This window comes from Rousettus aegyptiacus, unplaced genomic scaffold (assembly GCF_014176215.1).
Source record: "Rousettus aegyptiacus isolate mRouAeg1 unplaced genomic scaffold, mRouAeg1.p scaffold_m13_p_16, whole genome shotgun sequence".
Lineage (NCBI taxonomy): Eukaryota > Metazoa > Chordata > Mammalia > Chiroptera > Pteropodidae > Rousettus > Rousettus aegyptiacus.
The window spans coordinates 33,847,127-33,873,668 of NW_023416291.1; the positions used below are offsets into that span (position 1 = coordinate 33,847,127).

The 26,542-nt window shown below is 50.2% G+C and overlaps 3 protein-coding genes and 1 pseudogene across 4 annotated transcripts in view; 1 reads left to right on the forward strand and 3 right to left on the reverse strand.

Annotated features, from left to right (window-relative positions):
- The window catches only part of OLFM2 (olfactomedin 2), a 54,433-nt gene extending 53,077 nt beyond the window's left edge, over positions 1–1,356 (forward strand). For both annotated transcript variants that reach the window (XM_016153557.2, XM_016153556.2), the window contains exon 6: positions 209–1,356. In XM_016153557.2, the coding sequence (XP_016009043.2) occupies positions 209–886 (678 nt within the window). In that variant the 3' untranslated portion in view covers positions 887–1,356. The remainder of the gene's footprint in view (positions 1–208) is intronic.
- Positions 1,357–5,181: 3,825 nt separating this feature from the next.
- Positions 5,182–16,740, reverse strand: PIN1 (peptidylprolyl cis/trans isomerase, NIMA-interacting 1). Its single transcript, XM_016153628.2, has 4 exons — positions 16,614–16,740; positions 14,553–14,765; positions 6,639–6,749; positions 5,182–5,781 (listed from the first exon to the last, which is right to left on the reverse strand). Exons 1-4 carry the CDS (start codon positions 16,669–16,671, stop codon positions 5,672–5,674), a joined length of 492 nt encoding a protein of 163 aa, XP_016009114.2. The 5' UTR covers positions 16,672–16,740; the 3' UTR covers positions 5,182–5,671.
- A 1,716-nt stretch (positions 16,741–18,456) lies between these two features.
- Positions 18,457–20,883, reverse strand: LOC107515055 (annotated as a pseudogene).
- A 1,888-nt stretch (positions 20,884–22,771) lies between these two features.
- On the reverse strand, positions 22,772–24,249 carry UBL5 (ubiquitin like 5). Its single transcript, XM_016153646.2, has 5 exons — positions 24,106–24,249; positions 23,835–23,901; positions 23,555–23,638; positions 23,381–23,418; positions 22,772–22,924 (listed from the first exon to the last, which is right to left on the reverse strand). Exons 2-5 carry the CDS (start codon positions 23,888–23,890, stop codon positions 22,881–22,883), a joined length of 222 nt encoding a protein of 73 aa, XP_016009132.1. The 5' UTR covers positions 23,891–23,901; positions 24,106–24,249; the 3' UTR covers positions 22,772–22,880.
- Between the last annotated feature and the right edge of the window lie 2,293 nt (positions 24,250–26,542).

The window sequence follows — 26,542 nt, forward strand, 5'->3', positions numbered from 1 at the left end:
TATTGTTTTAAGACCAGTGGCACTCCCTGACCAAGTGATCCCATCCCTGGGACTATGGTTGGTCATGAGTGTCACTGGTCATCCCATGAGTCGCTAATGACCACTTAGTGACTGTTGATGTCTAATGATCATGGTTCATTCCTCAGTGGTTGCTGGAGCCTTTGGGTCATTGGCAGTGGTCCCCCAGTGACCAGCGGCTCTCTCATAGGTCTGGTACATGGATGGCTATTACAAGGGTCGGCGTGTCCTGGAGTTCCGCACTCTGGGAGACTTCATCAAAGGTCAGAACTTTATCCAGCATCTACTGCCCCAGCCATGGGCGGGCACGGGCCATGTGGTGTACAACGGCTCCCTGTTCTACAACAAGTACCAGAGCAATGTGGTGGTCAAGTACCACTTCCGCTCACGCTCCGTGCTGGTGCAGAGGAGCCTTCCGGGGGCTGGTTACAACAATACCTTCCCCTATTCTTGGGGCGGCTTCTCCGACATGGACTTCATGGTGGATGAGAATGGGCTCTGGGCCGTGTACACCACCAACCAGAACGCAGGCAACATCGTGGTCAGCCGGCTGGACCCACACACCCTTGAGGTCACGCGGTCCTGGGACACTGGCTACCCCAAGCGGAGCGCAGGCGAGGCCTTCATGATCTGTGGTGTGCTCTACGTGACCAACTCCCATCTGGCCGGCGCCAAGGTCTACTTCGCTTACTTCACCAACACGTCCAGCTACGAGTACACGGACGTGCCCTTCCACAACCAGTACTCCCACATCTCCATGCTGGATTACAACCCCCGCGAGCGGGCCCTCTACACCTGGAACAACGGCCACCAGGTGCTCTACAATGTCACCCTCTTCCACGTCATCAGCACTGCCGGGGACCCCTAGGGACTGCCACATGAGGGCCACTGGAGGCCCTGCCTACTCTGCCTGTGTCCCTTCGAGTTGATCTGTCTCTGTCGTGTTCCCTCTCTCTCCCCTCCTGTCCTTTTTTTCTCACCCGGCCTTTTGCCCAGCTTTCATTCTCTGCCTCTGTATTTCTATTAGTGCATTTTCTCAATGTTCTCCTCTCCTTTATTGATCTCTGATTTTGATACTCCAGTTCTTTGCCGTTTTGCCTTTTTATTGATGTCCCTGTCTTTTTATTGAGCTGATCTCCTCCAGCCCTTTCCCTGTCTCCAGACTCTCTCTCTCTCTCTTCCCCCTCCCGCTCCTCCCTCTTTGGTTCCCACCCATCCCCCCTACCCTCCCTACCACCCCCAGCCCCCTGCAAGGAGTCGAGTGCATGGATCTGTTTATTTTTATTTATACCTTTTCTTTCCAGGTTGCCAGAAATAAATGGGACCTTTGACATTTGATACTTTCAGTTGCTCTGTGTGTCTGGAAGAGGCAGTGGTAGAGGGTAAATCTGAGCCTGGAGACCATCCCTGCTGGACCCCCTTGTCCCATACAGCAGTCTTTGTGAACCTGGGCTGGTGGGGGGGCGAGGCATGGTGGGCAAGCCCATTGGGAAGATAGGCAAAGTTGTTTTTATCGAAAACAATTTGTTTAAAAGCAATTTGAGCCAAACAACCAAGAACTCTATCACGATGAAAATGCCCCAAATGAATATTCTCTGTCACTGTTTTTTTCACTCGCTGATCACTGGTTCGCTGCTGAGCTTAAAATGGGGTTTTAACAATTTGGCTGCTTTTAAGAATTTGGGTATGAGCGGGTAGGACACAGAATTTTTCCTTTTCTGTTCTTGCTTTTTAATTTTAAATTCATTTTATATGAGTCACACCTGTCTAGCTCATAACACAAGGCTAGGAACAGCCTGAAGGTGTCCTGGGTGCCTTCATATGAACACGCTCACACCTGCAGTTCGTTTACCTGGAAGGGGAATTGGGCAGGCATGGCCCGACTTGGGGACCGCAGCTCCTGGAGAGGATTGACATGGGGACCGCAGCTCCTGGAGGTGAACGACAGGCAAAAGTAGGGAGTATCTGAAACGGAGAGGGGTGCGAGGGAGTCGGGAAGAGATTGAAGTAAGCTGAGGCCAAATCTTCAGGAGCCTTTGGTGATGAGACTAAGGGGGAGGCTGTGGTGTCTGGCACAGGAGGGGAAGAATCAGATTCCTGGTGGCCTGAGTGAGATGGATTGCAAGGAGAGTAGGGAGCGTGGCCTCTGGGGCTGCCAGTGGGAACAAAGGTAGTGCTGCCAACCATGACACTCCGCCCCACTGAGTCGCCAATGGAAACACTGTGTTAAAGAGCCCACCAATCCAGACCCCACCCCCAACCCGCTTAGGCCACAGAGGCTCTGAAACCTGTTCCTCTGGGAAGAAACCCCTTCCCAAGCTCCCCATCTCTAATTAATGACCTCCCTGATTAAATCATCTCCGCTCAGTGCTGGCATCTCTGGGAACTTGGGACACGAAGGCCATATTGTGAAGGAAACAAATGAATAATAAATGTGACTGCCTTATGCACTCATTTAACACTGAAATTTAAAGAAACCTTCAAGAAAAGCAATTAATTTCCATCTAAATTAACAAGTTTGACATAATAAAATCAATTCCTGGATAAACACGTTGAGAGGCACTTTGCTCTGGACCTGCTTAAGAGGCACAGGGCTCGGATGCTTAAAATGTCTGCACATCGCCTATCAGACTGTATTTATTTGGAAGCGAATCTCCAAGGTGAGTATGAGTGGTGGGGAGCAGGGCATTGTTCTTTGATACGGAATTCTCCCAAAGAAAGTTGGGGCCTGAGGGCTGCTGAGTTAAATAATCTTTGTCCAAAACAGACACAGACTCGGAGACTCACATGAGAAAAGGGCTAGGTGTGGCTGTGTCTGTCGCATCTTCATGCCAGTCATCAAACGAATGCCACAGGCTCTTGGCATCATAACTGCCCCCCCACACACACACACAGAGGCAGTCCAGCGTTCCTTATACTGAATATACTTATATACCATATATATATGTGTGTATATATATATATATATATATATGCTAAGTATACTACTTATATGGTTATACAGTTGACCTTGAACATGGGTTTGAACTACATGGGTCCATCTATATGCAGATTTTGTTTTAATACAGTAAATGTATTTTCCTTATGATTTTCTTAATATTTTCTTTTATCTAGCTTACTTTAGCATAAGAATACAGTATGTAACACATATAACATATATGTTAATCGAATGATTTTTATCCATAAGGCTTCTAGTTAACAGTGGGCTGTTATTAAGTTTTGGGGGAGTTGAAAGTTATACATGTGACTGCATTGGGGTGTCAGCACCCCTAACACTGGTGTTGTTCAAGGGTCAACCGTATATCCAACCAAGGATGGGCAGGAATAATGCCCCCACCCCCTTGCCAGGCCAGGATTATCTGTCATTCGTGTGTTTTGGGCCACCCTCTGCCACCTGACTTCCCTTCTTATGTGTACCTGGCTACACCGGGTAAGCCCTGAACCCCATTCTGTGGCAGTACCTGAGACACCCTGAGCTGAGGGCACCCACCCTAGTCCTGTCCTGTGACCACAGAAGCCTGGGCTGGTGCACAAGAAAAAGGAGTGGACAGCAGCCCCCTGGAGCAGTCTGGCTGGGAAGGAAGACTACCCGCTGGTATCCCCTGGTACCTCCTGAAGGCCTGGGGGTGGCAGGGGGTGTGGGGCAGGTGAGGGAAGCCACAGTTGCTGAACCATGAATCTGCCCAACTGAGTGGGCTCCAGGGGCACGTTTATCTAACAGCTGCACACCTACACAGAGGAAGGGGAGGGGTACACAGAAGCAAGAGTTCCTGCCCAGATGGAGAATTCAGGGTTGCACTGGTCCCACCCAGGGACAACTCCGTACAGCTCCAAGCATTCTTGGACATCCCCCTGACCCCCCTCCCGTGAAGTGGATGTGCAGAGTAACAGCACTACAAAGACCATTTCTCTGCCAGCCCTGTGCAGGAAAATGTGCAGCCCTCGCGTCTGGGAGCCCGGGCCCACCTGCCCTCAGTGTTGAGGACACGGGCCCATTCTCTGGTGGCCGCTTTGCCTGGGGGTAGAACTCAGCAAGCTCCCCAGGCACTCATTTCTGATCCCTCCCAGAGGCTCCACTGGGTTCAGAGCGGTGCGACTGCTCCAATCCCGCAGCTGCTGAGACGAACAGTGGGGCTGCTTGCTGCCTGTTTTGTGGCCCCACAGGCAATGGAAGAGTCTACCTAGAGGTGCAGCCACTAGCCAGCTTGCCCCAGCCTGTCAGAGCCGAGGAAATTCATTAAACCCTCCTAATGACAAATGCCAGCAGGCGGCATGCAGAGCAACTGCTCCAGAAACCCGCCAGGTAGGAATAGGTCCAGGTGGCTGTTTATGAGACTCAGGCCTTTATTAGAGACTTGGGGTTAAGCTACGCAAGGATTTATTTTGCTCAGGTCCCCAAGCCTTGCTAGCCTGCCATCTCCATGATGTGGGCTTGTCCCTATTAAGTAACGGAGGGCAGAATGGGCATAATCACCTCTAATAGATGCATAAACCCCTAAAACAAACTCAGCCCCCAGCCCAGACCCTGGCAGCTGTGAGGACCCCTACCATGGCAGGTGTCCCTCCCACCATAAAAGTAGAGCCCACCACATCCCCCCATTTGCCACAATGATCCCCTCTGCTCCATGTGCTGGTCGAGTCTCCCTCCCTGAGGGCTGGGCAGCAGCCCCCTCCCCTCTCAGCTGCCCCCTGCTACCATGGTAATGGCATCGGCGGAAGTGGCAGGGCCCAAGCACGACCTGCCAGAAGAGCTGTGGTGTGATGGAGAAGGCATCAGGGAACTGGTGTAATGTTCCAACTGCGGTGGCCTGTGTCGGAGGGTGTGCAGGACCTCCGAGGCAAAAGGCCTTAGATCTGGCTCTTCAGGGATCCACGAACACCCCAGCTCCGCCTGACCTGCCGAATCCAGAGCCAAGTCCAGAGCATAAGATCAGCGTAGGGCCTTTGCATTCCAAGAACATTCTTTAACACCGAAGTTTGAGGACCGCTGACGCGGCACGGTGCCCCGCTTCCCTGGAGTCTGCAGGACACCCCCAGGCTCAGGATAAGAGGCTCCTTAGGGGTCAAATGAAGCCTGGACACTGGGACGCTAGAGATGGGGGCCGCACCCTGACAGTGCCCCTCCCCTCAGCGGGGAGGAAATGAAACAAAGGACAGCAGAGCAGTGGTTCCAGGTTTAATGGGGGGGCGGGGCTGCACTGCCGCTCAGCGGGCCAGGTAGTAGCAGCCTGGGCCCCACACGGAGCATTTGCTTTTTGCAACTGAATAGAGGAACATGGCATAACTGGAAACAACGCAAGGCCCTCCTACCCTGTATTGGACCTGCGGGGCACAGGGAGCAGCTCAGCTAACTAGGCCTTCCCTTTGGGACAGGTCACCCCCACCCCCTGGGTCTGGGAGCTCTGGGAGCCTCCCCACCCCACTGCCCTTCTGAAGTCAGTTCCTAAAGGGGAGGGGATCAAGACAGGATCAGCCCCGGCCTGGGGCGAACAGGGAGCCCCAAATGGCACAGAGCCCCTCTCCCAGCCATTTTGGGAACAATAAATACTGTGTAAAGTCACGGGCCAGCTGGTGGCGGGAAGCGGGATCTTCGGGCCTAGACACCCCAGCCCACCCCGCTCCACCGCGGGCCAGGCCAGGGCTGCCTGCCCCATCACTCTGTGCGCAGGATGATGTGGATGCCAGAATCTGTGAACACGGGCCCGCTCATCTCCCCTGTCCGCAGCGCAAAGGAGGCCTCTTCGAACGGCTTCTGCATCTGACCTGGGAAAGTGCAAAGGACGGTGTGTGGGGTCAAGACCAGCCGCAGGTTGAGACAGGGTGGCTGGATGGGGCTCCCACCTGCACCCAGCCTCACACTCGTCTGCCATGCAGTTTATGGCCCTGTCAGATTGCTGAGTGGCCCAGCTGGGGGTGGCAGGGACATTAAGAAGGCCCCAGGAAGCCTGAAGACTGCATGAGGAATGGCAGGCAGAACTGCTGTCACTACTGTGTGCTTAGAGACACATTTTAGTGATGAACTCGTCTCCCTGGGCCAAGTTCCCAGCCCCGACATCATCTGTCCTCTCTGCCTCCTGGAGTAGGTTGCAGCTCTTTGCTGGTTACCCCACACCCCTCACTGCATCCTAGGTATCAAGGGATAGAGGGGAAAAGTACAAAAAGGAGGTGGAGGAGGTAGAGGCCTGGTCCCCTCTGCTCCTCCCTTCCCACTGTTCCAGCCAGACAGGCCTAAACTCAGGGCTGCTGATCCAACCCTTCCTCCCATCACACCTGGTTCCCCACCTATGAGGGTGGGAGGGAGGATTCTAGGGCCCTCAGGGGCCCCTGCCTTATACCTACAAAAGGAAGAGGCAATTGGCAGTTTGGTGGACCTGTGATGGGGACAACTGTGCAGAGAAAAACACAGACTGACTCCCCACCCCAAAAGGGAATGACACCAGAAAGCTCTGCAGTCACCCCGCCCCCCACCGGCAAGGCAGCCTCTGAAGCCAGAGGGAGGGACTGTACTGCCACCTGCTGGGCCCTGAAGGCCTCTGTGGCAGAGACCAGCCCATCAAGCCCTTCCTGACTGGTGGGCCAGAGGGTCCCCCAGGCCTTGGCGGTGCCCGTGACTTGCACACCTCTGCTGAAGGCACCCAGGTCTCCCCTGGCCTTGGCCGAGCTGCAGTCGCTGAACTGTGAAGCCAGAGATTCAAAATCCTCCTCTCCAGACTTGATCTTCTGGATGTAACCTGGGGATACACATGACACAAGGCACACAGGAGACCTCCACGTCAGGGGCAGGACAGGACAAGGCAGAGGGCTCCAGACGGAAGGTGACAAGTTACTCAGAAAGGAACCATGCCACTCCCACTCCCCATGTACACGTGTGCACGCACACATTTACACAGGAACACTTGCCACCCCCATGTGCTAACACATATCCAAAAATGCCTTCTCCCTGCACATCTGCATAGTCACACTAGGAGCCACAGATGTCCATGAAGTGGTGCCTTCCACATATGTGTGCACCGTGACCCTACAGGGACATCAACACCCATGCTGGTCTCACACCCTGTTCCTACACCTCTGCTCCCTTTGTCACTCTCGCCCACTGCACATGAAAATAACATGAACTTAGCATGCTCTCCTCCCACCTCCCACACACTTTCCGAGACGGAGTCTACCTGCAGGCCCCACTGGGGAGGGCAGCAGTGAGTGAACAGGGTGGATGAACAGGGACACTGGGAACTAGGGCCCTCTAGGAGCCCCCAGGGCAGTAGTGGGAAAGCTTTCTAGAAATTTCTAGGAGAAAAGCAGAAGGCCAGGGCATGAGCCCAGCTCTGCCATAGGAGCTGGCTGAGTCCTCACCCCTTGGGCCTCCACTGTCCCACTTGTAGGAAGCCGGAAGAAGGCCCGGTTGCTCAGTGGGGCCTCATGGAAGGACCCCTGACAGGAACAAATCATTCCCATGGACTAAGGCCCCAGAGTTGACATGGCTTTTCTCCCAGCTGCCCAACAGGGTGTGTTGGCAGTGTCCCAGATTCACCCCCTGTGTGGCTAAAACTATCCCCACTGAGTACAGATTTACTGGAGGGAGAGGGAGGTCAGGGCTGACAGGAAAAGGATGACGGAGGAAAATGACTCCCAGCAGAGGGCGCCAAGGGGGCGGCGCCAAGCATCTGTGTGAGAGGTGGGGAGGAGCCACCCAGCCACTCTTCTGAGTTCAGGTAGGGGTCCTTGGAGCCAGAACTCACCCTTTCCTCCTCAAATGACCCAGTCCTGCCAGTCTCCTCCCTGTGCCCACAGGTACAGCCACCTGGAGGGCTCCCAGGACATCAGGCCCCAGACCTCCACTCACGCAGGGCCCACATGCCTTCCTGACAGCCACTCTCCAGAGGGCATTTTCCGAGGTCCTTGGGGGTACCCAGGACCACGCACTCACCTGGCTTAGTGATGGGGCACCAGCCCACATTGACGGGACAGTCACTCTGTCACAATGGCCAGGGGGTTCCTGCATACCATGACACTTCCACTCACTGCTGTCTGACTTAAATAAGGCTGTGCCTGTCTGAGCACTGCAGACACTGCTGATTAACCGACCTGGTGCTCTGAGGCCCAGATACCCAGCTGGGGCCATCCGTCTGACACTGGGCTGCTGCCAAATTCAATGGGCCTGTCAGCCTCAGACTCCTGGTTTGACCTCAAGGTCACACTGACACCCATTTGCCTAGTACTGAAATTAAATTGGCACGACCATGACTGTATGCTTATCTCCCCATCTCGCTGCACATCACAGCAGCAACTGTAGTGCCCTGGTATCTGATCTGTTTGATTCTCCCACAACTGTCCTCATCACCCTGTCACTCTTGTCCTGTCCTATCTCTTTGCCTCTGAGACTGAATCGTTAGTTATTTGCAGTAGGCCACAGGAACATGAAGCACAGTGCCCAGCAGTGACACATTGACAAATGTCACCTGCTATCACTCTTCTCCTTTCCATGTGGGCTGCATGTCCCATTTTGAGGCTGCATCTACTTCTCTTTGATATGCCCATCCCTGGTCCTTGCTGGCACATCCCAGTCTGGTCTGGCTATCATCATGATGTGCTGCATGGTCAGATGGGCTTGCTGATGCGACACAAGCCCCACTGCTATGGCCTGCACGCTGTGGTGGCTTTTGCTTGTGATACCCTGGTGTGGTTGGGACACCCTGCTGGAGCTAATAGGTGGTCCCCCTGTGCCAGATGCATCCCTAGGTGATGCTAACCTGAACTGGACATCACTAGGATAACCCTCCTCCTCCACTCGAGAGCCCGGACTTCCAGTATCTCCTCATCTTCACTCACGTAGCACTGAGGTTCCTCCCCATCCCTCTTCTTTCTGGACCTCCATTTGCCAGCCCAGGAATCCTGACCACACAATGCTCCACTCTCTTCTGGTGTACCTGCCCACAACTGTCCACGTGTGCCCAGCATTAAAAGCCAGGCCTGCCTGGCCCTCAGCCCACTACAAGCACCAGCTGGCATCATCCTCCAGCAGCTGGTCATGGCCACAGGGACCCCCAGGACTAGATGGCATGGTCAAGAAGCACATGCAGTGTGTATGTATGTGTGCAAGCACTATCAGCCTAAAAGTCAGATATCAGCCCCTCCCAACACAAACCACAGTTCGTAACATTCAAATCTTCCTCTAATCAACCAGCTCTCTCAGAAACATTCTGCTTGGATGAAGCCTGAAATGATACTTTAAAAAGTGCTTCCCTCCTGAATTCATCTTTCTAGAGGCTAACCTTCAGGGATCTGGTCGTGTCCACAAGCCAAAATGCAAGAGAACCTTCAGACCTGTGTCCCCTCAGCTCAATCTTTCACCCTTGCCCCATCTCTCTCCCAGTCCTGCCCTGCTCCTCTGCTCCCCTCACCCCCATCCGCCTGCCACCCTGATGGGCATCCAAATGCAACTTGTGATTAGGTATCTTCCTCCTGCAGCTTGCCTGCTGACTTCTGCTCTCCCCAGGGAAGGTTCCCTAAGACCCTGCTGTGTGAGGTGCCTCCTGCATTTACCACTGTCCTGTTTGTGCCGACGTGACCCCACTCATACTGGGAGGACAGGGGCTAGGTCGGCCTGCTCTCCTGTGTCCCAGCACCAGGGACTGTACACAGAACAGGTGTTCACTAATACTGAAGGGATTCATGAATAAATCAGACAGAAACAGGCCACAGGAAGGAGGGAGAGGGATCCGCCACTGGGCTATGTAGGTAGATATGCTGCAACCTCAAGCCCATATGCTAAAGTATACACAAGGAGGTACAAACCCTCTGGCCTGGCCTGACTGCATCGACCAGTAACCAAGACATTGCCCACCCAACCCTCGCCTAATGGGGCTCTGGCTGGGCACTGGGTGAGAGCTGGGTAGACATGAGCAGCCCTTCAAGGAGCTCCCAGCCTAGAGCAGGCACCGTCCACCTGCTTTGGGGAGTTCAGGAGCCCGACACAAGATGTGCAACAAAACAGCATCTGCCTCTCTTGGCATATCCCCAAGGCTGAGGAGGGTGGACTCTGATCTCAACTGCTTTGTTTAGATTCCAGCTTTATTGCTCCTGAGCAACGTGAGCCTGGTGGGTGACTTTTCCTCTTAGAGCTTCCCTTGCCTGGCCTGTAAAATAGGCTAATCAGCAGCTCCCACTCTGGATGGCTATTGTGAGGAGTGAAGGAGTTACTGCTAGAGCAAAGGCCTGGCCCAGAGCAAGTCCTCAACAGTTACTAGCTGTCAGTCCCCATATGTACTGAATTGTGTGCCCCAAACTCATATGTTGAAGCCCTGAACCCCCAATGTGACTATATTTGGAGATGGGCCTTTACGGGAGTAATTACGGTTAAATGAGGTCATAAGGGTGGGGCCTTGATCCAATAGGATTAATGTCCTTATAAGAGACACCAGAGAGCTCTGTCTCCCCCGCCCCCACAAGGAAAGGCCATGTGATGACACAGCGAGAAGGCAGCTGTCTACAAGCTAGGAATGGAGCTCTCGTAGAAATTGAATCGGTCAGAACTTTGATCTCAGATTTCCAGCCTCCAGAACTGTCAGAAATAAATGTGCTGGCTAAGCTCCTAGTCTCTGGTATTGTTGCAGCTGCTTGAGCTAATATGGCACGATTACTTAAGGAAGAGTGATTGAACAAATGGGGTGGTCTCTGACCCTAAAACAGTTTGGAGACAAAATAGGGAAGGGGCCTGAACATGAAAAGAGGTAACAGGCTTAGTTCTGTCATCCCAGAAGACCCAAGATCCAGCAGGAGGGTCCCAGACAGACCAGAGACCCAGCCTGAAGCCAGCAGGCTGGGAGTCACTGACCTGCGCTCACCGACCCTCCGACCCTGGGCGCAGGTATGTGTAGAGGGGCTGCTGCTCACACTAGGGCTGCTCCCTGGGACCCTCAAGCCCTGGGGACGGGGGGGGGGGGGTGAGGCAAAGGGATGGGGAGCAGGTGAAAGGGATTCTCTGTGGCCTAGCCTCCTTAGATAAGGATACCAGCAATGAAAGGCAGCTGGTCCTCGGAACCCTGACAGCCCCTGGCCTCAGCCCAGCAGCTGCAGAGTAGCCGACACTGAAAACAAGCCTCAGCAGAAAACGCCGACCTGCTGGTTCTCGCTGCAGGCAGCCTACCCCTCAAAGCAACAGGGAGCACTGGCTCTAAACGGATACTGATAAGACCTGGGCCCAGGAAGCCAGCTAGAGTGTGCTGCCCAGATCCTGATCTCCTGATCACCTGGAACGAGCCCATGACAGGGAACATCCACTTTCATGGGAGAGAAGAGGAGGCCCAAACCCGCAAAGCTTGCTGACATGGCACCATGGCTGCACATTGCTGCTCCCTCCTAAAAACCCCCAAGGAGGCCTGCCCCAGACTTGTCTCAGGATACTGAGGCACAGAGAGGGAGGTCACTACTCAAGGTCATCAGAGAGTTTGCATGCTGAGCCTGCTGGCCTCCTACATCCCTGCTCAAAGCGCTTCCCACGGGTCCTGGGGAAACAGCAGAGGCTGCCAGTGAGGGGAAGCCTTGTCCTGACCTTGGGTCCCCTACAACACTCGCCTGAATGACCGAGGTCAAGGCTCTGCCATGCAGACAGTGAGCACCAGACACTGAGCCCACTGCTTAGCATGCCCTGGATCTTCATGGCTACCTTGTCCCCATCGTACATGAAAGGAAACTGATGTTCTGAGAATGAAGACACTTGCTTGAGGCCACACAGCTGGCACCAGGATCCATCTCTGTTTGACTCCAGGGGAGGCCGCACTGGTTCTGACCTTACCCCATCCCCGCCCATTTATTCCATCACCCAGTCCTCCAGATTCTGCCTCCTAAATCCCTGTAGAATCCACACCACCCTCCCCAAGTTCAAGTCACAATGCCTCTAGCTGCGATTCTCTCAATTTTCACCAGGTGCTCTAGCACAGGTGGGTGTGCCCTATCCCTGCTAACAGCCCTGTCTGCATCTGCTTAAAGTGAAGCCCCAGTTGCTTACTAGGTGCACTCTCCCCACCCCCACCGCTCACTGCTCACCTAAGTGACCCTCCCCAAGACCCAAACTGACCTCAGAACTCTTAAGCCCCCATCACAATGTCAGCCCTATCAGACACACACTTGTCCTAGAAACAGGGGAGGCACCCTCACCTGCCACGCCCAGGCAGTTGCCGGAGAGCTTTCTTTCCAAGCCACACCGAGATCTCACTGTGCCCACCTGCCTTAGCCTCCTGCCATCTCTTGCCAGAATTGTCTCAATGGTTGCTGTCTCAGGCCTGGCTACTCTGGTGGACCCATGCCCTTCCCCAACATCTCTTTTTCAGGCTCCTCAGATTTAGTGAGTCCCTCCCCAGGCTGTGCCTCTTCCTGAGTCCCCTCTACCAGTGGTGGCACCTCCTGCCACTCAATCTTGAATACCTGTTACCTCTTGCTCACTCTCATGTGATCCAGAAGCCTCAGAAACACTTGAGCTGGGAGGACCCAAAAAGTCATCTCAAGATTCTTTCCGTGATTTCTCCACCCACTTCCTCCTTACTCCCTCACTGCTCATAGTTGGCTGGGCTCTGGGACTTCTGGCTTCCCTGGCCCTTTGCCCTCCAGCCATTGCTCTTTTCTGAAAGCACAGCACCACAGTGCCCTTCTCCCTGTCACACATGGCCATGCGTTTCCTGCTGCCTCCAGGAAAGGCCCCAAACTCTTTGCCTCACTCTGGGCCCGCCTCTACCTGGCCAGGACCTCTACTTGGAGGGTCTCACCCCTCTTCAGTCCTCTGCACAGTCCTTCCCCTGAGTCCTGGCCACAGCCTGGCCCCTGGGCCTTTATTTCTGTCATTTCCTCTACCAGGACTCCTTCTTGCTTCCTACTGTTTCATGAAACAATGCTGTGAGTGCTAACATGGGCCAGCTTGTGCTGGGTGGTGATAACATAGTGGGGGAAAGAAACAGATCCAGTCCTTGCTCTCGTGGAGCTCAGGTGAGCTCTTCCATCTGCTTTCAAGAGCAAGAACTCAGCTGCTCTCCTCTACAATGCTATAAGGTATGAGGCTAACAGGTACCATTTACCATGTGAGACACCATATGGGGGGCGTGGGTCTAAATAATATCCTATAGACCAAGTACTGGACTAAGTGTTGTGAAAGTCAAACGACAGTCAATACTGACGAAGTGGGCACTCTTTGCGAGGCCTGTGCTAATAAGAACAATAACAACACCTGCTAGCAATTACAGAACATCTACTAGATGCCGGGTGCTGTAATTCATGCTTTACTACATTAGGTCAAGTCCTCACAACCAGTCTATGAAGAAGATCCTATTATCATAATACCAATTTTACAGGTGAAAGAGATCAAAGCTCAGAGATGTTAAGTAATTTGCTCGAGGTCACACAGTCAGGACCTTGAATAGCCAGATGGGGGAAACTCGGGCTATCTGGGTGTGGGATGACGAACCAGCTATGTGGTGCAACAGCAGCCAGGGAGGGGTCGGGCATCTCTGGCAGGAGAGGCTGAGTAGATGATGAAACCACATGTGAGATCCAAACTGGTACTGTCCAATGGAACTTCTTGTAAGGACACAAATGTTTCATATCTCCACTGTCTGAGATGGTAGCCAACAGCCACATGTGGTTACTGCATGCAGTATGGCCAGTGCAACTGAAGAACTGATCTTTAATATTAATTTTAATTTATTTAAATGGACATAGCCACATGTAGGTAGTGGCAGCAATACTGGACAGCTCCAGACCGGGGTTCTGCTGACTACTGCCCATGGGCCAAAGCCTGCTGTTTTTGTAAATAAAGTTTTATTGGCACACATCCACGCCTATTTGTTTACATGTTGTCTATGGCTGCTATTACGCTACAAAACAGAGCTGACGGAGACTTTATGGCCCACAAAAACTAAAATATTTACCATCTGGCCTTTTAAGAAAAAGTTTACAAACCACTACCCTAGACTGTGGAGAAAACAAGAACAGAGCAAGGAACAGCCTTTCTTGGAGCAAAATTAACTGATAAACTGCTGTCTAGTTCTGTGCTGCTACCTTTCCAAACTCCTTCCCTCCAGACCCACCCACATGTGCTGCAGAACCCTGCTTGATGATATTATTAACAACAGCTGCCATTGACTGAAGGCCCGTTGTGTCACCCACTATCTCCCACTGAATTCTCACAACAGCCCTCAAAGGCAGGTATATGACAAAGTCCATTTTATAGAGGTGAAAACTGAGTCTCAGGGATGTGATTTGAGTCCCCAAAGGTCATAGAGCTTACAGGGGCATAGCTACTATCTTAACCTGGGTCTGCCAGCCCCTAAGCCTGGATCTTCCTACCCCTACCGATGGCAAGAAAAAGGAAAGGTGGCTGTGTGGGCCAGGCTCATATCATGTATAGGCATTTCTGTGTTGGCCACTGCCACACCTGACGGCTGACCAAGCTGGGGTGGAGGGTGTGGTATGATTTCTACGAGGCCTGCTCTGGCCCCTGGGGGAGAGGTCCCTCCCCAGCCCCGGACCCTGTCTCTAGTCCTGCTCACTGTTGATCAGCTCCAAGGCCTCCTCCTTGGTCCGGGTGATCTTCTCCTGCCTCCAGGACGAAGGCCTCCGTGACTGGCTGTGCTTGACCAGCAGGTGTGAGCAGCGGACCCTGGTGGGTTCCCCCTGTCCATTTTTGCCACTGCCACTGCTGTTGCCACTCGGTCGCTCCCACTGGCTGGCATTAGTGATGTGATTGAAGTAGTACACCCGGCCTGGAGGGAGAGGAGGCGGGAATTCAGCTGGGACCTCCTCATAGGACATCACCTTGAGTCCAGAATAAGCAACTGGCCTATGAGATGCCATCATCCAGCAAATCCACCGTGTCTACCACGTGTCATAGGACCTTAGGGGGTTAACATTCTAGGTGCCAGCAAATAAGACCTGATAACATCAATGATAACTTTAGATGACCCAGGGTGATAATAGAGAGGAAGCCAGGGGGCAGGGAGATGGAGTAGTTCAAAGCATGCACTCAGCAGCAGGATCATCTATTAAAATTTGGCTCTGCCTACCTATTGAGTTGCTGTAAGGACCGAATGAGTTCATATCTGTAAAAGCCATTTTATAGATAACAAAACTAGGTAACGTTTCCTGAATGTTTTACTGTGTGCTCCAGGCACATTATAGAGGGGGGCAGGAATTGTACCCTGGTATGTCAGACACCAAAGCTCTGCTCTTCTCTCCTACAATATACTGTGCTGCACAATGAGGGGCCAGCACACTGGGGACAGACATTATTCAGGAACTGAGGTGCATGTAGAGAAGAGGGCACACAAGACGCTTGACATGGTACCCAGAAGAGACAGGGCATCATTTCAAGAGCCTAGAGTCTGCTTGGGTAACATGGAAGACTTGCGTCCAGCACCGTGAAGGGCAAATGTCACTATTGAAAAGGACTGTCAGAATCGAGCAGAGCAGAAAACGGCAGGAGTGGGGGCCTACGGTTGGGCAGAGCATTAGGTTTGTGCTTGCAGGGCAGGCCAAGGCAGGAACAGGGAGGAGAGAGCTGAGCCACTGATGGCCTTTAAAACCTTGGCAATGGGCTCTATCTACCTGATTTTCAGTTTTATCATCTGAAAAGTGGTGAAGTGAGAGATAAGGACACCAGACTTCACTGGGTTAATGTGGAGAGTCAATAATGATGGAGGCAAAGAGCTTACCAGAGTGTCTGGCATTCAATAAACCAGAATTATTACTGCGACTATGATTACTATGGGCAATGGAGGCAGTGGAGGGAGATGCAGGACCTGCTTCTCAGCAGTTTGCAGTGACAACTGCAGGGAACTCTGGAGTGAAATTGACTGGGTTCTAAACTAACCCTCAGCTCCAATCCGTGAAATGAATGACCTTGGGCGAGTTCCTTAAATTTTCTACCCTCAGTTTCCTCACCTGCAAAATGGGGATAAAAGATACCGACCTCCCAAAGCTGTGGCCATTCAAAGAGAGAAGACACTTAACACGCTTGGCACGATGCTTGATGCTGATAAAAGTAGCCTACTGTTGACATTATTATTGTTAAGGCTGAAATCCGGCCCAAGCACGGGGACCATCCTCAGAATATCACCATAGGCTCAGCATTAAGTGTGGATGGGTGGAGGGCGTGTTAGCAAGAGTAGGTTGTGGATCCGCGGCCGGGCAACATCCTGGGGCCACGCCCTGAGCATGAGTTTGGGGTGTCCTCCCCAAGGGGTGCCTAACAGGCCCAGCAGGGTGCAGACACGTTTCCCCGTGACGTCAGGTGCACTGGGCCGAAAAGTGTCAGCCTGATCGGCAGGGCCAGGGCCATCGCTTGGAGGAGTGCCGCGGGATCACAGGCCCCTTATCCCCCAACCCCACAGCGCGCTGGGCTTCGCTGATCTTGTCCCCGCCTCAGTTTCCTCCGGCTTCCTGGCTCCAAAGGCTCGAGCCTGAATAGGGCGGGCGGAGGCCGTTACCCGGGACAACGCGAGGGAGCCGAGACCCCATACATATCGGGCAGCGGCGCCGCGCCAGAGAGGCGAGCTCGAGCTTTGCTTCCACAGGCCCGCGCGGCCCCGCCCCAACCCCGATCCCCGCGGCACCTGAGCTGCGGCTCATGCGCTTCTCCCAGCCGGGTGGCAGCTTCTCCTCGTCCGCCATCTTCCCTCCTGCCGCAGCGTCCGCTCCGCCTCCACCGCACCGCCTATGCTGCCCGCCCACCGCTGCCAATTGGCTGGGTGGGCCTTGCACGGGACGGTTGGCGGCAATGCTCATTGGGCACCCCAACTGTCCAGACTGAACTTCTGGCTTTCTATTGGGCAGAAGCGATGGTGGGCGAAACCTCCCCGCCTTTACACCTGAGTCCCTCCCCTGGCCAACCTCACCCGGCCCCGCCCCTTTTCTCTCTTTGGCCCAAAAGTGGTGGAGGGAGGGATACACGCCCGCCTTCTCAACGCCCTTCAGCGAGGTTCAAAGAAGTCCCAACCTCTTCCTTTGCGTCCTTCGCCACAGAGCCCACTCGATTGGCTACAAAAGCGACAATTCCCGTCTTCCTAAGCCGTTTCCGGCGGGCCGCAAGGCCCTATACGGAAGTATCTGGCTGGTGTGGCGGTAACGGTAACAGAGGAGGTAATTGGGAGATGAGGCACCGCCTTTGCTGTTGCCATAGCAACGCAGTTGCCTTGGTGACGAGCAACTAAGAGCAGAAGCCTAAATTTGGCTCCTCCATCCTCCCTCTTAACACCTCGTTCCTCCAGATGTCCAAATGTAATCCACCCCTTTTTTTGTGCAAGGCTAACCTTTTCCCTATGCCACTGACCCAAACACTTTCCATTAATTTGGAATCTACTTACTTCGAACCTACTTTCTTCACTTATTCCTTCTCAACTGGCTCTTTTCCATTCTGGTGACTGGTGGGTGTTCGCACTGCCACTTAGATGGAGACACAGGAGGAGGTGCGTATGAGAGAATAATGAGTTCAGTTTGAGGCAATTTAAAATGGAGTCTGTGGCGTCCATGGGACACTAAAGAGGTGGTTGAGGACCCAGGGCTGGGGATATAGGAATCAAAGACACCAACAGGGAAGAGTTAAATTACACTTCATCTATTGACCGTCATGTGACCGTTAAAAAGAATGAGGCACAGTGACATGAAACACAGGGAAATATGTTCACAAGAAAGTAGGATGCAGTAAGAATGTGAAGAGCACTCAGGAACCATACTGCTTGAGTTCAAAGCCTGGCTCTACGATTAGCAAAATTATCTTGAACAAATTACTTATTTAAACTTTGCACTTTAGTTTTCCTATCTGCAAAATGAGGATAATAAATAAAATATATTTTATACATACATTTGATGTAGATTAAATGAGTTAGTTTATATAAAGCACTCAAAACTGCTTGGCCCATACATAACAATATGTTTGCTGGGTGAATAAAAGCAAATCGAAGTACACTATAGCAATTATAGTATATGGAAAAGCATAACAAAAAAATCAAATAAAATTACTTAAAAGAATGACATAGATTACAGAAAGATATTGAAGTATTAAAAAGCAATCTGAAGAACAGTATCAATATTAGAGTTTGAATAAATAACTGTAAAAACTATATGTTTTAGATTCATAGAGGCAGGGTACAAGCTGATCATTGCAGGGTGGGGCAGGGAGGTTGACAGATGGGGTGAAAAAAGGTCAAGGGCTAACAACAAACTGGTTGTTAGGAAATAGTCATGGGGATTTAAAGTATATTGAAGTATATTGAATATAGTCAATATCATGGTAATAACCGTGTATAGTACCTGGTGGGTACTAGATCTGCCAGGGGGGATCACTTTGTAAGTTATATAGATGTCTAATCATTATGCTATGCACTTGAAACTAACATAAAATAATACTGAATGTCAACTGTAATTGAAAATTTTAAAAAGGGAAGAAAAGGTGAAGGGAACAAGAGGTTTATATTTCCAGGTATAAAACAAGTACTCATGGGGATGTGGTGTACATAGGGAATGTAGTCAGTAATATTGTGATAGCATTATAGTGTCATGTAGTTGCTAGACTTTTCATGGTGATTAATTCTTTAGGTAAATGCTGACTAACTATAGGGTACACCTGAACCTAATATTGTATGTTAGCTATATTTTAATAAAAATCTGTTTTTAAAAAAATGGGCAAGAAATTTCAACAGACGTTTCATGAAGCAAACTAACAGATGTTCTCAACCAGGGGTGACTCTGTTCTCCAGGGGACATCTGGCAATGTCTTAAGACATTTTTGGGTTATCACAAATGGGGGGAGGGAAATGCCGCTGGCATTTAGGGGGTAAAGGCCAAGGATGCTGCTATACATCCTATAATGCACAACCCCTACAACAAATTATCCAGCCCCAAATGCCAACAGTACCCAAACTGAAAAACTCTGCCTTAGAATAATTGTCAAAACTAAGAAATCAACCTTGGTACAATACTATTAACTAGACTTGAATCCACATTGTCACATTTCCTTAGTTTCCTCTAATATGTGACGATTTTTAGGTCTTTCCTTGTCTTGCATGACCGCGATACTTTTGAGGAGTAGAATGGCCCCTCATTATGATGTTTTTTCATAATGGGGTTTGTTGGGTATTTTCTCATGATTTGGTGAGGTTATGCATTATGGGGAGGGATACCAGAAATGATGTGCCCTTCTCAGTGCATCATACCAGGTAATTGTGTTGCTATGTACTCCTGGTTGTATTAAGGAATCTATTCCTACATAACAAATAACCCCACAACTTAGTGGATTAACATCTATTTTCTCAGTTTCTATGGGTCAGGAATCCAGGCACAGTTTATTTAGCTGGTATCAGTAGGGGTGGCTGTGGTCTAATCTGAAAGTTTGACTGGGGCAGGGTCTGCTTCCAAGCTTGCTTATGTGGTTGCTAACAGGATGTTGGACTGAAGACCACAGTTCCTCACTGGCTATTGGTTGGGGCCTTTCCAAAAGGCAGCTCAAAACATGGCAGCCAGCTTTCATCAATGAGCAAGTGAGCAAGCAAAACAGAAGCCAGTCTCTTTACAACCTCATCTCAGAAGTGATATTCCACCACTTTTCTTACGTTCTACTTGTTAGAAGCTAGTTCCAGCCTATACTCAAGAGGAAGGTATCACACAAGGTGTGGATACCAGGACAAGGAGATTATTAGGGGCTATCTTAGAGGCTGTCTACCACACTTGCCATGTTATCTTTGATCACTTGGTTAAAGCAGTTTCTAAACTTACTAATGCAATGAATACTTTTTTTTTTTTAAAATAAATCCACTTTATTTACTTTCAATAACTTTAAATTCTTGAGGCTTACCGCATTACACAGATTCTGTGTCTAATGGCCTTAGCGGGAAAGTTGCTTCGGAATTTGGCACGAACCCTGTCACTGTTTCCATGAGTGTGAGTCACCTTCCCCCAGATAACTCTGGTTTTGTTTGGGTTGCCACCAGGAGTCACTGTTGTTCTTTGCCTTATAAGCACATTTCTTGCCTAGATAAAACTCAGTCTCATCTCGAGCATAAATACCTTCAATTTTAAGAAGAGCTGTGTGCTCCCTCTGGTTCTGGAGACCCTGTTTATAGCCAGCAAAAATGGCCTGGGATCACAGCCTTCCAGACACATCTGTTGTGTTAGAAGTCCTGTTCTCAGCAGGACTCCACAGGCTCCAAGATGGCAGTAAAAGAAGAGGTGCATAACAAATACTTTTGAGGAGATACTTTGAGACTGTGCAAATATTCTACTTTTGCTTAAGTTTTCACCCACTAATTTATCATCTATTAGTGCGTCTTGCCTACAGTAATTATTACTATGTGTGCAAATAGTAGGTGATTTCTTACTTCCCTTTTCTACATTAAAATTCTTTTGTAATGAAGAGTTGTCCCTTCTCCCCCATTTATTTACATATTGTTATTGATATGAGCATGGGCTCGAGAATATTTATTTTATTCTTTGGGTTATAATCCAATACTGTCATTTTGTTGCTCAAGTTGTTCCAAATTTGGCTACTGGGAGCTCTTTCATAGGTTGGCTTTGGTGCCTTTGCAATATACTTCTCCTTTTTATTTAAGCACGTCCCACTTCCTGACATCACAAGATGCTCCATGCTCAGCTTGTATATCCTAGTTCTTTATTGGAGAATGTTATTTAGAAACCAAGAACTGGGTGCTGGGTGTGTTCATTGCTACTGAGGTGTCACTGCATCTGGTCCCTCTAAGTGGATAAAACAAGGAAATATATTTATGTATACACACATATCTGCATGTATCTGTATACATAGTAAATAAAAACCATGAGTCCACTCTGATGTCTACAACTCTAATCCAGCCTGACAGGGTTCATTCTAACCATATTGCAATATATCGACAATATATTTACCCATTTGTTCAACTGTGTGTGTGTGTATACACAGGTCAGAACTGCTAAGTCATATACCAGTGAGGAACATATTTACCAAGTACAATACGATGTTTATGTATGCTTTTTTTTTTTTTTTTTTGTCTTTAGCCTTCCAGTATCCAGTCAAAATACTATTTCTAAAGTTACTTAGGTCATCTCTCTTCCTTGTCCCCTTCTGTGGGATCATGTGATTCATTTGTAATCCAGATAAATTCATTTGATGGTCTGCACTCCACCTTTCTTCCTACATTCTTAGTTGACAAATGCAGAATCCTGCATCCACCACCACAGTTCTAGACCGAACAGTTCCATCACTACAAAAATCCCTCCATACTGTTCTTTGATGTAAAAAACAAAATTAAAAATCAATAAAAATACTAATTAAAAAATGAGATATGTAATTTATACGGAAAAATGTCAAAAATAAAGCATGAAAAAGCAAACTGCTACTAATTGCCACTGGTGGGAGGGGTGGTGTTAATGTGAAACAATTTTTAACAAAACATTTGGATATTTTACAAGCAGATATTAGCATAGTCATCTTTAAAAAATAAAATTAAAGTTTATAAAAATGCATTGAAAAAGTCCTGACCTCTGAAGAGAGAATGGGGTGAGGAAAGGGGCTTTACTTTTAGCATGTACTCTTCCAGGCGGCTTTGAAATAACAAAATGCCTTGTCAAAGCTGTTGTATTGTTAAAAACTTTTTGTTGGGTTTGTTTTTTAACAGCCAGGTAAGCGAGGGAGATTGAGCTCTAAGTGTAGGAAGAACAAGGGTACCAGGAAACACTCGTGTCTGACATGTTGGGAGGAAACAGAGTCTTGGAGACAACAGGGGAGCCAAGGGGCAGGTGGGGAGGTGACTAACAGAGACCAAAGAGAGACCATTCTCAATGAGCCAGCATCATCCCAGGCAGCTGGCAGGTCCACCTCCCAAGAAGCAGGATGGTGAATGGAAGGCAGAAGGCTGGGAGGAGCCTGGGAGGAAGGGGAGGCACAGTGGGCTAGATTTGAATGTGTTTATGTACTGAGGACAAGGCAGGTCAATCCAAAGGAGGGATGGAGCAAGGTTCTGGGGAAGGTTCTTGAGAAGGGCTCTGGAATGTGGCTCTGGGAAAGGACAGGGCCACGGTTGACCCCAGGATCTGTGGCTAGGGGAACAGAGGTGGGGTGTTCGGTGTCCTGTCTCCTCACACATGGGAGAAGGTGGCTAGAGATAGCTAATAACACTGTGGACCTGACATCCTGCTGTTTTAACTGCATTATCTCACTGAGATATGGGTGCCATCACGGTATCCCTTTTTTCAAGGAAACTGAGAATCACAGAAGCTGACTTCCCCGAATCCCACTACTCATGATCAAAATTCAACCTATTCCACACTGTCTTGCTCTGTCCACTATGATGGAAATGTAGATGTTTAACTGCATTTTAGCTCATCTACACTTCATAACGTGACGAAGTAAACACAATCCATTCCACTTTGGAAAAGGAAGTGGAAGCTTAGGGAGGTTAAGGAATTTGGTCAGGGTCACTGCTAGTGTTGGAGCTGGGATTCCACCCATAATCTGTCTGAATCCAGTATTCCTAACTACTACATCCACTGTCCCTACTCAGAGGCGCCTTGGTCTATTACTGATAATAATCCCAGGATCTTTTGCCCTTCAGAGACTCATGGCGAGCCCCTGAGCTCTGAACTTCCACACAGGCTCCCAGTCTACTGGCTTACTCTTCTCTCACTAATCCAGTCAATCTTGGGCTCTTATTGAGCTGGGTACTGAGTATAATGACAACCAGATACCAACTCCCCTCATTACATAACCCTCAAAGATGACAACAATGAAGCTGCTTCTAAGTTTTTATTAACATGACTTTTTAAAAACAAGCATCTATAGCAGTGTAGAGGGTAACGGTGAGAGAAGAGGGGAGGGCATGGCAGGGGGAGGAATTGTTTTATTGGTAATAAAGCTCCAGGTTCATCCCATCGTGGATTTCATCTAAAACGAAAGGTGTTAAGGAATCCTTACTGTAGGCTCCATCCCCACCCCTCTCATCTCTTGCAGCTGGGTGAGGGTGGGCTGAATGCTCGGTCTAGGGCCAAGGAAGCCATCTTGGATGGGGTCATTTTGATTTGGAGACACCAAACAATAAAAAAAAGTTCATGCTCCTTTTGCACAACTGACATGCCACAATCTCACTCCACCCTGACCTCCTGTCCACATTAGGTGGAACTGAGTAATAGATATCTTGACCTTAAAGTGTCTTCTAAGCCGCAAAGTATTTCACCAACCACCCTCCTCCCCCAACAAAATAATCACATGACTCCCTTTTCTAAATGCTCACCATGTGCCACATACTAAATTAAACACCTTATGTGTATAATCTCAGACAGACTCAGTATTTGACCAAGAGACATGGTATGTACACTCCTCCTCAAATCATACAAAGGATACAGTCCCCCAGAGAAACGTGGTCCTTAAAAATTGTGTACCTAGGAGATAGAACCTTTTAGACAGAAACTCTGGAGGCAAGCTGAGGGAGCCCTTTCTAAACAAGGCACGCCCCCAACCCAAACCTTCTGGCCTAGTGCTGTGCTGTCCAGCCCCCAGCTCTGCCACTGAACTCACCACTTCTTTAGTACAATCTTGTTCCAACGGGTACCAGTTTGGGCTGCGATCAGCTTCTTAAGGTCCCCAATAGTGTCATCCGTGCTGGGCGCAGTGGAGTTAAGGAAAATGAAACGGGGAGGTAGAACACAGAAGAGGACATTGCAGGGCTGAATGCACTGTGCCAAGGCCCCATCCACCCCCTGTCCCAAGTTCAATTAAAATCACCCCACAACACAGACTGAGTTGCCTCAGGCCAAACACCCGCACGGAGCACTGCCTCTCGGCCACCGGTGGATACTTGCATTTCACGCGGACCTTCTTCCCCAAACGGTCGTTGCAAACAACCTCGATCATTCTGTCTGGAGCTACACAGTGTGGGGGATGGGAGACAGCGGAGTCAGGACCTCAAGGGCCTCCCAGGCCCCAAGACCTCTAGTTACCGAGATTTTTGTTCATTTCCCATCCCCACCCCTAGTAGACAGCGGACCCCAGGCAGCCACGCCTCCCCCCTTTTGGCCGCCTCTCGCAGGCTTTCCCCGACTCTAGACTGCTCCACTTGGCCCCCTCACCTCGAAGCGCTTAGAACCTACGGCGCCACAACCTCCTCGATGGAGAGCAGAGCGGGACTCTGAGTCGATGCTGAGAACCGGAAACGGAAGCGCGCCGCCGAAGGCGCTCGTCCCTCCCGGTGCCTGTTTACACCCGGCCGCGTTCTTTGCGTTCCCAGCCCTGGCGTGGGCTCGTGCGTTCCTAGGCACCGCTTTGGGGGCCCGAGCCTGGGCGGGGGACACTTGCAGTCGGTGCTCACGGACCGGGGAACGTCGGGAAGAGGGGCGACCTTTTGTTCCTGAGTCCAGCGAAACCTCTGACTGCAGCTAGGGGGCTAAGAAGTAACCAAACAGCTGCCAATGTGATTTTTATTCCATTTCAGCAGGCAGGATTTCCCTTACGGTGAGCCTAAAGGGATTCACTCTAAAAAGGGGCCAGCACTTCTGATTCGCCCAATCCACCTTCTCAAACTAGGATGTGAGATTAGGTGGAAGACATGAGGCCATCCTGTGAAAAGGATGTATGCTCTGCAACCTGGTCAGGCTGGCCAAGAGGCCCCACCACAAATGCTGGGCTCAGGGGCCTTCCTGCCTAAGAACTTTGACCCACCATTCCTCCTCTCTGAGTGGGCTTGAGAGGGCAGGGAATCTGAACAGAAAGCTATTCAGATTGTAGACACAGGCTTTGGATCCAGACAGGTGAGTCAAAACCCCAACCTCACCCCTTAATATTAAGCTGTATAGTTTCAAGCAAGACACTTTCCCTCTCTGATTCTCATTTTCCTCATCTATGGAAAGGTGATCGATAGCAATTCCCACCCTAAAAATTGGTCTTGAACCAGCCCCTGACAGCCCTCTGAGTCTGCAGAAAAACAGATGGGACAAGAAGAGAGGTTTGAAGGTCAAGGGTGAGCTGAGGATACTGGTGTGCCTGAGGAGGTTTGGAAGGAGCGCCTTTTTGCATTCACATAGAAAGGATGAATCACACAAGGTGTTGAAGGTCTTACAACCAGATGGTGGAATTACTGAAGTTCATTTTTCTCTTTGTTGCTTTTCGGTGTTTTCCCAGATTATCTGCATGTTACTTTTGTAATGGGGGGGGGAGTAAATGTTAGTTTTTGTTTTAAAAGAGAAGTTCTAATTTCCCAATGTTCAGTTCAAGGACAGCATAAGTACAGGATCATGATGCTAATTTATGGGCTTGGGGAGATTGGAAAGGGGTGGGGAGTGCTGCTGAAAGGGGAGGACAATAAAATCTGGGGTTGCTGGGGCCTTTGACTCTGTGGAGAGTGGTGAGGATCTTGGGAGGGGACTGCCAGATCCAGCTGGGTATGACATCCTGAGGAGGGGATGGGGGTACAATGGGAAGTCACAGAACTAAATTGCTGATGCTGCACAGACTGCTTCCCTGGACTCAGGTGAGAGGCGGAGGGGCCTCAGGAGACAGGACACCTCATACTAGTGACCCCTCCTCACATCCATAAAGGGACTCAGTGATTGCCCATCAAGAGCCAGGGCATCCCCATCCCCGTCTGGGTGGCAGTAGGATCTGTTGTTAGATCTGCTCTTTGTGGCGGAGGTAGAGTTCTGGGTCATGACCCAAGCTAACTGGGCAGGCCCCCTCTGACCCCTCCTTTCTTGGGTTTCTGACCCAGAAGAAGGAGCTTTGTGGTGGGGCAGGAATCCCCTGTAACTGTGCTGAGGGCAGGGATACCTGGGTTCTGCTGAACTTAAAGGCACCCCTCCCACCCAGGGTTTACCAGGGGGGAGATAATCTGAGAGAAGGAGGTCCCTTCCCCCAACATCTCAGTCCGTCAGCAGGCCTTGGAGATACAGCAGTGACCAATGCTGTCCTGCCACCACAGAGAGAGGAGGAAGACGAGTAAAGAAAAGTGAAGAAGTTGTTGCAATACAGTGTGACAGGTGCTGTGAAGGAGAAGCCTGAGTGCTGGGAGCCCAGGAGGCGTTGTCGCTGCATGACTGGCATGGGTTTTGCAGAGGTAATCATGACCGCAGAGCATTGTGGTAGATGCCCATGTTCTGGCGTCACAAAGATCTGGGTTTGTGGCCCTGGCAAGCAACTTGACCTTTGTGCAGTTCTTTTAATCTCTCCTTCCAGTGTTGAAAGATGGCTAGTAGAAAAAGAAGCATTTTTTTTTCTGTGCTTTTGTTTGAGAAAAAATATCGAAGGTTTGATTTACTAATAAACATTTGGAATTTGTTTTTTTAAAAGTAATACTTACACACAGTAAAAATTCAAGATGCAAGAAAGTATATAAATAGCACGTAAAGTCCGCTTACTCTCCAACTGCAGCCCCTCCCCAGGAACAACTACCCCTAAAAGGTTCCATTTTTTAGGGATTGTCTCTGCATTTTCAAACATGTGTGATACGGAACCTCCCAAGAAAATGATAAAGCCAGATATTAATATGTTTCAATAGAAATAGGGACTTGTAGT

Bases quoted from the DNA above. Each gene is read 5' to 3' on its own strand.
- PIN1 (XM_016153628.2), bottom strand. From the start codon at position 16,671: ATGGCGGACGAGGAGAAGCTGCCACCCGGCTGGGAGAAGCGCATGAGC. The intron at 14,766-16,613 runs GTGCCGCGGGGA...CTCTCCCTCCAG, and splicing joins GCGCATGAGCCGCAGCTCAG to GCCGGGTGTACTACTTCAAT. The intron at 6,750-14,552 runs GTGAGCAGGACT...GTGTATCCCCAG, and splicing joins GGCCTTGGAGCTGATCAACA to GTTACATCCAGAAGATCAAG.
- UBL5 (XM_016153646.2), bottom strand. From the start codon at position 23,890: ATGATCGAGGTTGTTTGCAACGACCGTTTGGGGAAGAAGGTCCGCGTG. The intron at 23,639-23,834 runs GTATCCACCGGT...CACTGCGCCCAG, and splicing joins AAGGTCCGCGTGAAATGCAA to CACGGATGACACTATTGGGG. The intron at 23,419-23,554 runs GTGAGTTCAGTG...TCTATCTCCTAG, and splicing joins AAGATTGTACTAAAGAAGTG to GTACACAATTTTTAAGGACC.